This window comes from Myzus persicae, unplaced genomic scaffold (genome assembly GCF_001856785.1).
Source record: "Myzus persicae strain clone G006 unplaced genomic scaffold, MPER_G0061.0, whole genome shotgun sequence".
Taxonomy (NCBI): Eukaryota; Metazoa; Arthropoda; class Insecta; order Hemiptera; family Aphididae; genus Myzus; species Myzus persicae.
In genome coordinates, this window is record NW_019104233.1 from 87,964 (window position 1) to 104,031 (window position 16,068).

At 28.6% G+C, this 16,068-nt stretch overlaps 1 protein-coding gene across 2 annotated transcripts; it reads left to right on the forward strand.

Annotated features, from left to right (window-relative positions):
• The first annotated feature begins 1,750 nt into the window (after window positions 1-1,750).
• LOC111040287 (nucleoporin NUP1) lies at window positions 1,751-14,016 on the forward strand. Of its 2 annotated transcripts, none has more exons than XM_022324136.1 (9): window positions 1,751-2,195; window positions 3,004-3,129; window positions 4,157-4,292; window positions 5,329-5,483; window positions 6,294-6,433; window positions 7,110-7,412; window positions 8,295-10,751; window positions 12,987-13,025; window positions 13,099-14,016. In XM_022324136.1, exons 1-9 carry the CDS (start codon window positions 2,029-2,031, stop codon window positions 13,188-13,190), a joined length of 3,615 nt encoding a protein of 1,204 aa, XP_022179828.1. In that variant the 5' UTR covers window positions 1,751-2,028; the 3' UTR covers window positions 13,191-14,016. The 2 variants fall into 2 exon arrangements, with proteins under 2 accessions (XP_022179828.1, XP_022179829.1); XM_022324137.1 differs by having other exon boundaries at window positions 4,157-4,280.
• The last annotated feature ends 2,052 nt before the right edge of the window (window positions 14,017-16,068 follow it).

The following is a 16,068-nucleotide window of genomic DNA, read 5'->3' on the forward strand; positions in this document are numbered from 1 at the left end:
TAACTTATGTCACTAAATACAATTTAAATTCTCACCAAAACATTGTTTCTTTTTTACGTATTAAGAGTGTCTTTATTTTTATTTATCTCAATAGAATATTGGGCCTCACTGATTATGCTCGAGCGATGGCCCACGAAAAGTTAACAAAAAAGCAATATTATATTTGAGTAAATGTATTTACAATTTAAATATTGTTTTGTAAAAATGTGTAGAACTGTATTCATTCAATATTGTCAGTGATAATTTTACTATAGCAAGTCTAGTTTTGGCCATTGGTAGGTTGTGTTGATCATAAGTCATAACTCATAAGCAATAATTTTTTAAAGCCAATGTCTTATTTTTGTTAGTAATGCGCATGTATTTTATTTTAAAAGAGCTAATTATAAAGATACTATGACTAGAAAGGAAAAAACAAAAGTAAGAAAGTATCCAAATTATATATGTTTTTAAATTTTTATGTGGGTATTTGAAAGGTATGCTAGTTTTTGATTTTACAACTTCAATATAAAGTAGGTAAATATTATATTGAATATTACCTAGGTACCCTAGAAGATGGACAAAAAGAAATATTTTATACTGCTTTAAATAAATTGTGGCATGTGTGTGGCATTTTATCTTATTAATATTGAATTCTTAAATTTACTGTGATTAAAATGTTATGTAGTAAAATAAATTTAGTGTTAATTGCTGTATGTTATAGCTTAGATATTTAGTAAAAGCAAGCTATACCTATAGTAATAATCTATCTCATCTTACAAATACTTCAAAAACTTGAATTATAAATAAATTTAAAATTAAAAGAAATGTTTTTATTTTTGTAAAAATGAAATAAAATATATGTTTTATTTTATAAAAATCATCAACTTAAACGAATAAAATCACTGTAGTAAACAATAGGTACCTATTAATCCAAATTAAAGTTTATCAATAATAATTAACAATTAAAATTTAGATTTTAATTTACCTACATCGTTGCTTGGTGATGAAAGAAATATTCTTTCTAAGTGATAAATTGTATATTATATTAAATAGTAAAGTCATATTTCAATTCTAGTATTGTGTAATATTTTGTAAACAATGTAAACGTAACAGTTTACCTACCTACCTATTTTTACTTATTTATATAAACATTTGTTTTGTAAATATTGAACACTAATATTATTTTAGAAATTTATTCCTAAAGATAAATTTCCGCTGAATACGATGGTTTAATTATAATTTAAATACGATTTTTAGTGTTCTAATTATAATTTTTTAAAGGTAAGAAAGTCGTGTATGTCCCAATCTAATACGGGTTAATTACACTCCGAGCCTAGGGGATTTGAGCGCCACGCAGACTGGTGGAGAAATTAGTGTGCGATGTTTTACGGGACGTTTTTTTCGGTAGAGTTTGACCCCTCCTTATGACCTAATCTCTAGCCTTAATGGATATTAAAATACATTTAAATATTTTATCGCGCCAAATATTGACCAATGGGAAAGCCATTTATTGGCATGAGTAATTTTGACGTGCGGTAGGTCCGGTTTGTATAATCCGGTTAGGTTATGAGTGTTATGACCATAGAACAATAAAACTGTTATGACTGGAGTGCGTTCGCAGTGGTATGTGTATTTGTTTGTTTTCTGTACGAACCATGGTATAATATTATATACCATAATGCTTTTTCAACGGTTTTTCATTTACTTGATAACGTTAAACTGATAACAGTATATCGAATATTTTTTATCGTTTTACAAAACAATGTTAGTGCGTTACACATACAAGATAGTAGATACGACACAGCAACGCACACATACACTCTCATGTTTCACACATTCTACAGTTACACACCATTACTATTACACGTTTCGGTGTTTACTGTTAAATGTTTAAACTTCTTAAAACATAATAACACGTTTTTTTTTCAGTCTACTTAAATACTAAATAGTTAAAATCTTCGTTGTAATTCTCTATCAATTCACATTTTGGCTTTTAATTTTGTTAATTTTTAAATTTAGTTGCGTGGTTTAAAATTACCGTAGCTTATTATGTTTTCGTTTTTGAAGTTTTTAAATTCTAAATCGGATGCTGAAAAGAATAAAGGGCCCAACAGCTTAAATGGTAAAACATTAAACCTTAATAGTCCAAAGGCCAGGGCTCTCAATGTTTTTAATAACAAGTCACCCAATTCAAATGGAAGTAGAACTTCATTAAGGTATGTTAACAATAAAAAAAGTTAAGTAGCTATAAGTAGGTTATGATGATACTGGGAAAATTCAATAAAAAATATTTTATTATTATCAAGTTTGCATATTACTTGTTAATTGTGTACAATTTTCAATTTTATAATTATCACACACTACAAGATCCTTGAAAGTCACACATTTAATTTATTTTGTTAATACCAAGGTTTTTGATGTAAAAATTTAAAAATGGCTCATTAATATTAATTTTTAACAATATTTTAAATTATGTAAGTTATGTTTGTAAGATAGGTAGATATGTACTTACAATTCCACACAGTTACAATATAGACAGGCAAGCCGACAAACAAACTAACATGATTATAATGTAATAAAATACAATTTCAAATATTATAAATACCAAATAGGTATTTAATTTATTTATATCAAATATTTACCATAAATAGATTACACTAATTAAACTAACATAAGATATTCAAATACAGTTAAATAAATATCATGCATTTTTGACATTTTTAGATTAAAGATTACTGGCGTAAGGTTGCCTGGTATCAGGGTGATACATTTCATAAGCTCCTTTAATAATAAGTAAATTGCATACCCTTCTATACTGCACAAGTCTTTGGCAAATTGGTACAAAACAGGGGGGGAGGGAGTACCAAATAATATTATGTTATATTGGGATCAATATAGTTTATTTGTCATGTGTTCTTTTGAGTACCATTAGTAAATGTATGTAATTACAAAGATAATATTCTATTTTTATTTTGTGCCTTATACATTTTTCATAAATAATTATAATGAACATTTTACTTTTAGATCCAATTGTAAAGAAACAGTGACAAGTCCTGGATTTAGTTTTCGTATAGCTCAAAAAGCTCGGGAAATGAGGTCAACAACTCCAAACACAGATGTATCAAATTTATCAACATCCTATACTCTAGAGTAAGTAATGAAACGTAACTTAACATTGTACATATTTACGTGAGATGAACGATAATTTTGGCAGACCCTAGACACCATAAATTGTAAAGCCATATTTTTACTATTATAATTTATTGGTACTGGTTTGTTATAGACCCGCCATCCATATAACAGTAAATACATTGTATAAATATTACATAATGAGTTTATTTATTGATATTAATCTAATAATTCAATGATAGATATATTGATATAATATTTAAAAATTAAAATTGAAAAATAGAGTAATAATACTTTTGAAACAATGATAAATTAAAAAATGCTTATAATGTTAAAAATTATGGTTTCTGTGATTCCCAAAATTCTGCTATATCTTTTTAGATGGTGTTAAACAGATCACTATTGTTTAGTTTTGATCGCCATATAAACATAAGAGTCTAAACAATTTCTGTCAGTACCTACCTCTATGTTTTTTGTTGCCTTATTTGGCCAAACCCCACATTCTTTTGACATTTTGTGTGTGGGCTCCTGAGTTAGGGTCCACAAAATTATACCTATGATTAACTTGATTATGTTGAAATCCATGTTGTATCAAATTAGCATAAGCTTTCCAGCTATCAGAAAAAATTGAAGAACCATGTCTAATATATAGATTAATGATAGGTATCAATGTAACTTCTGAATGTAAACTCATTATTTTATACTTATACGATGTATTTACTGTTATATGAATGACGGGGCTATAACAAACCAATATCAATTTATTTTTTATGCTCCTTAGTCCTTACTTATTGTTGATTTAAATCCATACTATAGAATATTTCGTATTTATATTGTATCCAATGAAAATTAATAATATCCTATAAATATTAGGGTGTCTCAAAATAGAGTAACCTAGCATTATACAAAACTCTAATTTATAATTTTATTTTGTATTGGATATGTAATTAAAATAAGTAGGTTAATTTTATTATTATTTCTTTTTTCTTGTAATTACCTAACTCCTTCTATTATTTTAAATATAATTAATAATTTTATTCTTTCCTAGAAATAGTTTGAATGGTAGCAATACTTTAAATGGCAATAATACACCAAGAGACGTATATGATAAGAAACGGAAATTGATGGAAACGTTAGATAATTTTGGAGTGAGAAAAAGAACTCGGCAAGAGGTAATATATAAGGTAATATTAATTAGTATACTCTATTTATTGTGAATTAAAGCATTAACATTAAAATATATAATGCATTTATATTCAATTCAGAATAACAATGCCCACTTTTACATATGCATTCTGAACTAGGCATTGCCTTGTTTATAGATGATCATTTAAACATCATAATAGTTCTTGCCATGTTGATACTTGACAAATATATTAATAACAAAATTAAAAAACAAACTAAGTAAATATCGGATGATGCTCATCAAGTTTTGATTTGTTGAGGAATGAATGCTTAAACACTAGTGGTGTAGTATTAACTATGTGATATACTAACTACATGTGGCGCTCAGCAGACATCAGCTCAAACACGACCAGTTTTTGCCGGTTGAGTGTGCATTTTTTTCGCAAATAGAGTATGGTTTGGTTTGGTACATTATTTAAATTACATTTTTTCAATTAATTTAATAGTATATTGTACTTGTCCAAATTGAAATGTAGGTAGTGAAAATTAAATTTTATACCTAATTATGCATGTATCAGAATTTGAGTTGATTATACATTTGTCAAAAACATTAAAAAAAGTTATTTCAAATAATATTATTTTTTCTTTTATTGCTAATTAAAAAAAATAATTCTGTCAAAGAAATTTAACCTCATTTTAGTTAGAATACTTTTAAATCACAATAAAAAAATGTTTTGAAACAAATGCACTTTACTGGCACCTAACAATTTTTTTTAACAATTTGTTTATTTATACTTTAAATTATGGTATTAAAGTTGTTTTTTGAATGCTATTATTATGTATTATATACTATTACATGACTGCTGTGAACTGTGCTTAGTGATAATCGCTTGAAATTTTAATTTTGTGACTTGACTTATTTAGGAGGAAAGTTAAAGTAGCCTTCTAAACAATAGCTTACAAAAAATAATTTTTTTATACCATCATTTAAGCTTACGGGGTTATTAAAAAAAAGAAATGACAATTGTGAGTGAGCCAGTAAAGTGCATTTTTGCCAATTGTTTTTTGTTAACTAGATATAATTTAATTTTAAAGAGCGGTGTTGATGCATTTGTTAATCGACGTCGAAGAACTATAAGTGAAACTAGTGCACCTGACCGTGTGATTGTGATGAATGGACATAATCATAGATTCAATCAACCTGCCCCAACAGTAACAAATTCTTCAAGTGTCAATGTAGAAAATAAAAAGTTAGTAATATTCACTGATAAGGAAAATTATAGTAAGTTTATGTCCAAAATAGTAAAATTGCACACAAGAATCAAAAATAAACATCACACAAGTTTTTTTACATTTATTCATTGTTAAGTTAGTTAAATATTTTGGATATTTTTTAAAAAGTGATATATGATTTGTTTTCATTGTTATTTAGTTATTTTATTTACATTAATAAGTCAGAAATTGGTGTAATTTCTGTGCAGTGTAAATAAAATAGTAATAAAATAATTTTAACATAAATATGTTTTTGGGCTGGGTAGGTACAGTTATTTTTATTTTCTAACCGATTTTTTGTAACAATTTGTTTAACACCATAGGAAATAATATAATGTAAAAATTACCTATTTTCTACTAAGTATATTATACACAATTAATGGTTACTATTAACAAGTTCACCGCTGCTGCCGATCACGGGTCGGCGTTGGTGTAGTGTCCTTCATGCCACTGTTGATCTGTGATCTTCACTACTCACTAGTGCATATTAAAAATACACGCGTATAATAATTCGGCCAAAGGGGCTCTGTTTTATTATTTATCACGGCCATTCAGAACATATTAACAGAAAATTCTTTTCAGTCAGTTTTTGTTTCCCGCGGATTTTGTATACATTTATAATCCCGCTTATGTTATCAGTAGATACGCGATGTGTGGCACCAGATTAGAAATATAGGTGTGGCGGTGAACTTGTGAATATGGAAACTATCAAGTGTCATGCTACTTTTTTTATTCAACTATTATCACTACCTATATTTTTATATCTAACTTGTTATTTGTTTTATTAGAACTAAAAGACAAGGAGATTTTGGAACAAATATTTGTCATCCTCAGAAGAAACCTAGGACTCGAAATAATGAAATATTGAGCTCCTATAGTTCAAGCAAGTTTTTATTAACACCTGGTCAAAAACGATCTTATCCATCTGGTAATTTTAGTAATGTTAAATAATCAATTAATAGAAAAGATTTACATCATCAGGGGTATTTTAAAGTGGCTAAAAAGTATTGTTTAAATATCTGTTTTTTCAAATTTATATAAAATACCACATTTATCACTTTGTTCCAACAAGTTCCACATTTATTGATAGAAAATTTTTAGTAATGCTTCAAATTATGTAAGGTCAACTATGTTACCAAATTGATTCTCTGAGTTGTTTACTACAGCTATTAAAAGACATTTATCAAATGTTCTAAATAAAAGACATTTTGATAAGATCTGTTAATACTGAGCGGGGGCTTAAACTGTAATGACTAGTGTATTATTACAATGTTACCCATATAAGTTCTTACTTCTTATAACTAGTTCATATAACTTTCAAATATATTTTAAGAAAATTAAATTAAAAACTTATATTTGTAACTATAATAATATATTTTAATAATTAAATGTTTACCCCCTCTCCACTTTTTTAAGATTCCCACTATACACACACTATAATGATAAAATAAAATATTAATCGTACATTTATTGTTAGTTAATATAACATGTTTCGTGGAGTTATTTACTTATTCTAAGAATTCTAGGGATAAAGCCCCCCCTAACTTTTATGTCTAGTTATGTCTATGTAACCACTTTTTATGTAATCCATAACTATGCTGTAGATCACGAAGAAGAATCACCAGATCGTAAACATTGTAAAAGCTGCACATGCTGTGGTTCTACTGTTTTACTTAATAATGACCGGAATAATTCCAATAAAAGTGACAAAACTACAGAAACTGACATGTCTGATGATCTAGTAACAGTGGCAGCAAGTCGCATTTTTAACAGAAGTGGTAAAACTCAGGTTGTTAAGAAATTATGTATGAAAACTATACTTGATGAAGTATTTGACGACACTGATCCTATACCATATACAAGTATTGAAAAGCTTGAAGAAAAAAAGAAAAAAGCTCAAAAGAAAGGTAACATATTTTATTATTTATAATCGTCCCAAATCCTATTCATCATAATAATGATTTTTGATAATTGTAAAGCATATATATTAAAAATTGATTGGACATTGTGTCTTATCAGTGGTCATCAAATGTTATTAAAATTGAGGCGGTTTAGAATTTAAAAATGAAAAGTTGTATAATTTAAGTAAAATTAAAAATAATATCTAGCATCTTAGACAACCTCAATTTTTTATTAGTCCATGACCATAAAAATATTATAGTAGCATCAATTGTTCATATCCTATCCATGTATTTTATGTTTTAAATATTAACCAGAAATGGAACTTTTCTGTTATTTTATTTCAGACTGATTATGTTGTTAGACCATTGTTAGATATTTAAGATTTTAAAATGATTATACTGAAGCTCAATAGTAGAAAAGTTTAATAAAATCCTAAACATTATACTATAAGTAAATATCTTGTTTTAAATAAAAAAAAACTTCTCATTATTTGCTTATTTTAAAAACTATATTAGTTTTATTGTAGTAAAATAAATAATCACTTATCATTCCGAGTCTAGGACTATATTTCTGAATTAAAATAAAACAATTATAACTGCAGAATTTTCACTGCTGATAATTCAGATATGAGAAACTATTGTTGAAAGTTGCAATTTTTCTGATGCCTCTAATCACTAGGCATCATTAATTTAGTACATTATTATTAAAAATAAATATTTTAAGACTTGAAACTTCCTAGGTATATGTTTTTATTGTGTAAGGTTTAATACAATTTTTAAAATAACCTCTTATTTATCAAAATATTTCTTGTAACTTGAAACATTTAATAATTTAATAACAAAAAAGAGATAATATAATACTAAATATATTAATTTTATTGTTCACAGTTATTTTAATTGAACAGCATATTGATAAGTCTAATGTGAAAAATGGCAACCAGTCAGTTGATTCAGCTGCTTGTGCCCCAACACCTATAGTATCCACATTTAATGAAATACAACCAGCGGTAACTAATACATTGTCGTCCACTGTATCAACTACTTCACCTAGTGCTACATTAAGCACAAAACCTTTAGTTCAGTCTACAACGCCACTAGCATTTGGTCTTCAACCATCAGAGAGTACACCAAAAATAAGTGAAGGAAATAAAAGTAATACTCCATTACAATTTAATTTTGGTAGTCCAATAGCTTCTGCAGTAACACCTGTTGAGAAAAATCATAAACAGACTAATGAAGTAGATGGGAAAGTAATTGATGATCAAACACCAGAATCTACTAATAATAAACTAGAAATTAAGACTCAAAATAGTACTGTAAAAAATCCTAATGAACAAAATGAATATCAGTCTTTAGAAAAAACCAAAAATATTAATGATAATTTTCAAATTGGAGGACAAAATAATTTTAATGATGACAAAGATAAACCATCATTTCAGTTTACTATTCCAGCATCTAAACCAAGTGAATCTGTTTTAAATTCATCCACTGTTAGTGATTTTTCTAAAATAAAGGATAGCAATTTGCATGTACAATTTGATACTGAAAAGTCAACAGATATTTCAAAGAAAGAAGCAGCACCATCATTAGTATTTGGAACTAAAATTGATAACTTTTCAAACCCCAAAAAACCATCGTTTACATTTGGAGTACCCAAGGCTGATGAAAAACAATCCACACCTGTTATGCAATTTGGAGTGTCCAAAATTGATGACAAACAATCAACACCTGTAATGCAATTTGGAGTGCCCAAAATTGATGATAAACAATCAACACCTGTAATGCAATTTGGAACACCCAAAGTTGATGATAAACAATCAACACCTGTAATGCAATTTGGAACACCCAAAGTTGATGTTAAACAATCAACACCTGTAATACAATTTGGAGTACTTAAATCTGATGAAAAACAATCAACACCTGTAATGCAATTTGGTGCAACTAAAGTCAATGATAAACAAACAACACCTGTAATGCAATTTGGAGCACCCAAAGTTGATGTTAAACAATCAACACCTGTAATGCAATTTGGTGCAACTAAAACTGATGCCCTTCAATCAACACCTAAAATGCCATTTGAAGCAACAAAAGGATCAGAAAATTCAACAGCTACTCAATCATTATTCTCATTTGGTAATAATCAAAAATCTGTAGACAATTCAAAACCAACTGATTCTGTGAAATTCCAATTTGGTCCATCAAAGTCTGATAGTACATCTTTAACAGAATCTACAAATGCAGTTTTCGGCTCAAATTCACAAAATAAAAATCTATTTAGTTTTGGTAAGACAGATAATATAACCTTGCCTACCAGCAATCCTCCTAAGTATGATTCTGCCACCGAAAAATCAACACCTAAATTACAATTTGGTGCTTTGCCGACTCCGGTATTTGGAGCGTCTACAGCAGGAGATCAATCAAAGTCTCAATTCAACACTTCTGTCACTCAATCTGCTATCAACCAAGGCCCTAAATTAGTTTTTGGTAGTCAAACAACTGAAAACAAACCAACAGCGTCTGGTATGGTTTTTGCTAATAATACAACAAATCCTATCTTTCAATTTAACAATTCTGGATCAAAACTTGGTGATAAACCTTCAGAGACGCCAAGCGGCTCATTTCCATTCAGTTCTAACAAAACTACACCATCCTTTGGAGCCTCTGCTTCACAAGAATTTAGAGATAAACCAGCATTTCAGTTTAATACACAGAAAACAGAAGAAACAAAAACCCAATTCTCAGCTCCCAGTTTTGGATCTCAAAATACAAATGCTCCCTTCAAATTTGGAGGGAACGAAAAACCTGCTTCTTTTGGAACTACTTTTCCAACTTCCAACCAACCATTACAATTTACAAATAATACTGAAAAAACAGCAGAACCATTCAAATTTGGAAGTTCAGTTCAAACGAGTAATGCATTTCAATTTAGTGCTGATAAAACTGATCCAGTAAAATTTGGCCAAACGTCCAACACATTTGCTACATCAGGATTTAGTGGTTTTGGCAATTCAGCACCTCAACAAACCACCACATTTGGTACTGTTCAACCACCGCAACCATCTCCATTTGGCAACATAGCTTCCCCTACTGCTGCACCTACATTTGGCAATGTAGTATCACCTCCATCTAATACATTTGGAACAAATCAAAGCTTTCAGTTTGGTAGTACAAACAATGTTCCTACAAGCTCATCTACATTTGCCTTTGGCAGTAATTCACAACCTACTAAACCAGATGGGGCTTTTAGTTTTAATGCTACTTCTACAACTGCTTCACCATTCCAATTTGGCCAAGGCCCATCACCATTGTCAACACCACAGTTTGGAGGAACACAACCAAATCAAGGTATTTATTATTTTAATCCTATATATTATTTTCACTGTTAAAATGTTTTTAATATATGTGTATATTATGTATATGATACACACCTATCCTCACAGGAATGCCAACCTCCCGGTTATAAAGGTAAAGTTATGAGCTATGTGTCTGTAAAATTAAGTAGGTACTTCACACACGGATTTGACAAATAATAATATTCATAGTATATTTTTCTTTTCTTTACTCCACTATGCCCATCTTTTCACTTCATAAAGTTATACTTTCTAATTTCTTCAGATCAGACCCCTAGCTGCTTCAGAACGTGTTTGTTACACACTTAACAAAAAAGAGTTGTGCTATAAGTTCTAAACATTATTTATTTTTTATTTAATGACTGTATAACTATCATAGTATGACTGTATAATCACAAGCAACTTGATAAAATTACAATCGTATAATGACTGACATCGGATATATTGTGTCAACTAAATAGATACCGATGATATCATGGGCGGATAGGCCATTTTTGGCCTACCAGGAAAAAAAAGTTGCTCGCAAGTACAGTATTAGATGAATTATATTACCTACAATATCAAAACAAAACATTGGACGTGTATGATTTGTCTGTTATGGCACACACAAATCATACACGTATATTAACATCTAGAAAATTTATAAAATATATTATAACAACATCTATATTCCATTATCAATTGACAATTAAGTACATCTAATTATAAAAGTTTAGTGTTTAAGTTAGGCTTTTACACTTTAAATAATGTTGAAAATTATAAATGTAATAGACACTTAAAGAAACACAATTTGTGTTTTAAAAATATTAGAACATTTATTTGACAACCCCTACTTATTTTATACTGCTGATTGCTATTAAGTGTACAAATTATACCAAGATACCTATAAAATATAGTTTCTTTTAGTTTATATTCTATATGAATACATGATTATATTATAATTTATATGCACCTATGACCTATATTATATATTTAGTGATGGGCCGCAACAAATAAAAACTAACGAATAATTATTCAATACCTAGTTTTTCCAAATAAGTTATTCGAATAATCGTTACGACAAATATTTGAATTATTATTCAAATATATTTTCAAAAGCAAATTCAATCTAGTTAGTAGGTCAAAATTAAAAATCCTCCAGTACTTTTAAAATAATTGGGAAAAAAAAGAAAATTTGTCAAAATTGTTTGGTAACCTTGGTTAAACTGTCTTCACTTGAATTGTATTTGATTAGTTTGAGTTTTTTCCTACAAATGTCAATAAAAAATTATTTGTCCGGTTAAAAAGATAAAAATGTAATAGGTATATACTATATAAGTTTTTATTATAGCTAAAATACTAACGATACATAGGAATGATTATTGTTTATAAGCATTTAAAGTTCAAATGTTGACAAAACCACAGTGTTAATGAATAATTTGTAGTTCAAAACTTAAAAAATATAAGATTATAATATAAAGTAATATAATATTTCAAATTTCAAATTTCTTTTTTAATTATATAATATTAATGTGTCATTGCGTTAACCATAAAAAAGGCCCCTTTCCCAAAATACGAAGGGGGGCCCATCGGGAAATGCCCGGTTGGCCTATCCGCCCATGGATGATAATATATGAACATTAGGATAAGCATATTAATTTCAGACTTCTGTGCGAATAAAAGAATTACAGCAAACATAATATAATTTTGATCTCTAGTGAAGAATACTATTCATATTATATTTTTATATTCTTAACATTTCATCACCTATCTTTGACCTTATAGAGTCTAAACTCTTAAGTTTTACTGATCAGAATGTTATTAATATATCAGTGGGGTTCATTTTGAAATTTGTACCTACTGATCATGTACAATCAATCAAAATAAAATCATTACAAGTCCAAATACAACAAAATAAATTAGTCGATTATAAAACAGTATATTATAAAGGCCTTTTAAAATAAAGTTTGTGATATAATATTTTGAAACCCAGTATTTCATATTTTTTTATTCAAAGGTAAAGTTCAGGTAGTTAAAATTGATAATTGTGTATATTATATTATATATTATGTATTAAAGATGCATTATTTCACTGAATATATTTATTCTTAAATTTATTTTTCAACATGTTTTAGTAAGTTACTAGTAATTAAATACTTATTAAATATTATTGTGCCAATTTGTATAAACATTTTTTAACTCTGCCATATGTAGCTATATTTTAATATTTTAACTAATTTTGTTCTTATAGGATCGTTTGGTTTTGGATCACCTCCAATGACTGCAACTGGTATGTTTTTCAAATGTGATGTTATAAAAATGTAATACATTATTCAACTAATAGTTTTATTTTCTAATTAAAGTTATGCCTGGATCAAGTCAACCGTTATTCTCCATGGGAACAGCTCCTGCCGGTGAAAGACGTAAAGCTAAAGCAGTTAGAAGAAGACAATAATTTAATAATTACAATTAAAATTTTTTGTTAAAATACTCTTAATTTATGAAGTTTAAATATTTTATCTCTACAAATACTAACACACTGTAGTAATATCTTATATGCCTATTTGACTATTGCAAAATTGTTTGCGGTGTAAATGTAATTTATTTTTTGTATTTACATTAAAAAAATCCAAACTCCAATTATTTGTCAACAAAATATTATGTTGCTTCTATGGCTAATTTATTCTTCTGCGGTACTAATTTGTTTTAATTTAATTTTAATATTTATTTGAATTGTTTTGTACGGTTTTTATTGACTTGATTATTTTATAAATATTGTACCTTGAGTAATCAAATATTTATTTTAAAAATTATTAATATCACAGTGTACACATTGTACATTGTATGTAATAATGACAAATAATTTGATTTATTCAACTTTCCCAACTATTTTAATTAAAACATTTTATACTTGTTATTTGAAATGATCGGCTTGAACAGTTTGTATAGATTGTATTTTTGTATGATATCAAACTAACAAAATGAGTAATTGTATTATTGTATTTATAAGTTTTATATCAAAAATTATCTTTCAAAAGATTACCTGTGTTTAGTATTTTTAGTAAAATATTTGTGTAATATAATGTTAATTCTTAAAAAGTTATTGTTATTTTCTGTACATTTTTGAATTAATAAAAAATTAAAATTTTAATTTTTTATAAATATATTTTCATCTATGTTATAATTTCATCTATGATGATAACTGTGAGATGTAATGCTGTAAAATGTATATTGTAAAATTTGTTACGTTTTTTTAACCTACAATTGTTGTTAATAAATTATGTTTTCTTGAAATTCACTGACTCAACTAGAATGGTGGAGATAAGCCTGTGATTTTATATTTTTATTTAATATATTACCCTATCCAAGACCTTATACTTTACGGCAATGAGTAATTGTGAGTGAAGAGTAAAGAAACAAGATATTATACCTTAGCAGTTTGCTTAAATATTTTACTAAGTTATCTTCTTGTCCACTCTAAGTCTAGAGATAAATGTTTCAATTTTACAATGGTGTATGGTTCTTGATTTAGGGCGTATTTAGCGATGAATTTATTGATTTTACGTTGATGTGTGTTTTTTATTTAAATAATTAAAAATTAAATTTTTTTGTGTCGTGTGCAAAATAACTAGTTGAGATAATGCTTTGATTTTCTACTTAAGTATCTTTTCTGAATGGAAAATGAAACTAGTTGGTGCATTTGAGAGATCAACAATTGTTTCGAAAAGTGGCAGGAAAAAACAAAAAAATTAAATTAAGAAAAAACAAGAATTTTTACTCAAAATAGATTTAGGTTTTTGGTGTAAGGGTGAGCGGGGGAGCACCGTACTATTAACATCTGAGTATTCTAGAACTTGGCAATATATTGACTCGTGTTGAACTATTTATAAGCATATTCAATTTTCGATTATAATTAGTTGAGCTTAAATCTACAATAATTTTTATATGCGTATAAGTTCGAATTTCGATAAAAATCCGTAAAAATTAACAAATGATTCTGTTCTTATAAATTTATAAAATGTTCAAATTATTGTGTAGCCAAGGGTTGAAAATATATAACTCACTTGAGCAGTTTATTATGTATTCAAAAGATCGAAAAATATGGTTTTTTTTAAAGTTATCGAAAGTCAAACTTTGGACAAAATTACATATTACAATTTAAAACCAAGAAATTATTTCATGTTCCCTATTTTGTTGTAATTTTTAAAATATTATTCGTATTTATTTGAAACTTTTAGAGTATGGTATATTAATATATTATTAAATATGCATATAATGACATTTTTAAGTGCATTTTTTTCGACAAAAACTAATTTAACCTACTGTAGACTATAGTACTACTGCCCCGATCGACGAACGCAAAGGCGTGACAAAAAAATAGTAAATGTAGCTCGTGAGGGAATTCAATTTCAGCCTATGGCCTGAAGGCGAAATGCGGCCCTCGACTGTATAAAATGCAAATTGATGAAAATACATAAATAATCATACATCGTTATAATCATAAATCATCGTTATAATATAATATTATACGATAGATACCTCTGCGTAAGTAAGTATAGTTGCCAGTTGTTATATCAATAATAATAATAATAATAATGGTGTTTTGAAAAATAAACGCGCCCGAAATTCAGCTGGTGCTGGCCGAATAATAGTACGATAGCGTACTCGCTGGCTACTAATAAACGATGTTGTGTTTTTAATGAAATTGTCGGCAACGACCAGGACGAAATTTGAAATCGGTTCATTTGCAATTCCGACTTCGTTTGCGATGGACCTGCAATTAAAATTGTCGAGTCGCATAATAACGAAACAACCAACCAAATCGGAGCAACCATTACAGACGATTGATTAATAGCAAAATCGGGTATGAATAGCGATGGGAACTAGACTAGGCAGATTTGACAACTTTGACGAGAAACTCACTAGGTATTTGCGATTTTCGGCTTAACTTCACTTCCATTTTATACAACGCAGTACGCGGGCGGCGACAGTCATCATTCAGCTGGACAACGGCGATGAGTCCAAAAGTGGACCAGTTGAGGTGATTCAAACGGCCGGAGGAGTTCCAGTTTGGTTAACCTAACCTAACCTAACCCCGGCCAGGGGAAAAGAGATCGGAAACTGTTGTGGAGACTTGGTCGGCTGGCTGGATCTGGGGGCTACTCCAGCGATACTCGCAACTCCACATTCGGGGACGGCGAAAATCGTCTCTGCCACCCTGAGAGACGTTACAGAAGCCGTATGCGTGTTCTGTTGTTGTTCCCTAAGCTGATAGCCCCCGAGAGAGCCCCTCCCCCCTTCCTCGGCCGTGGGCAGCGGACAAGATGTGGGGT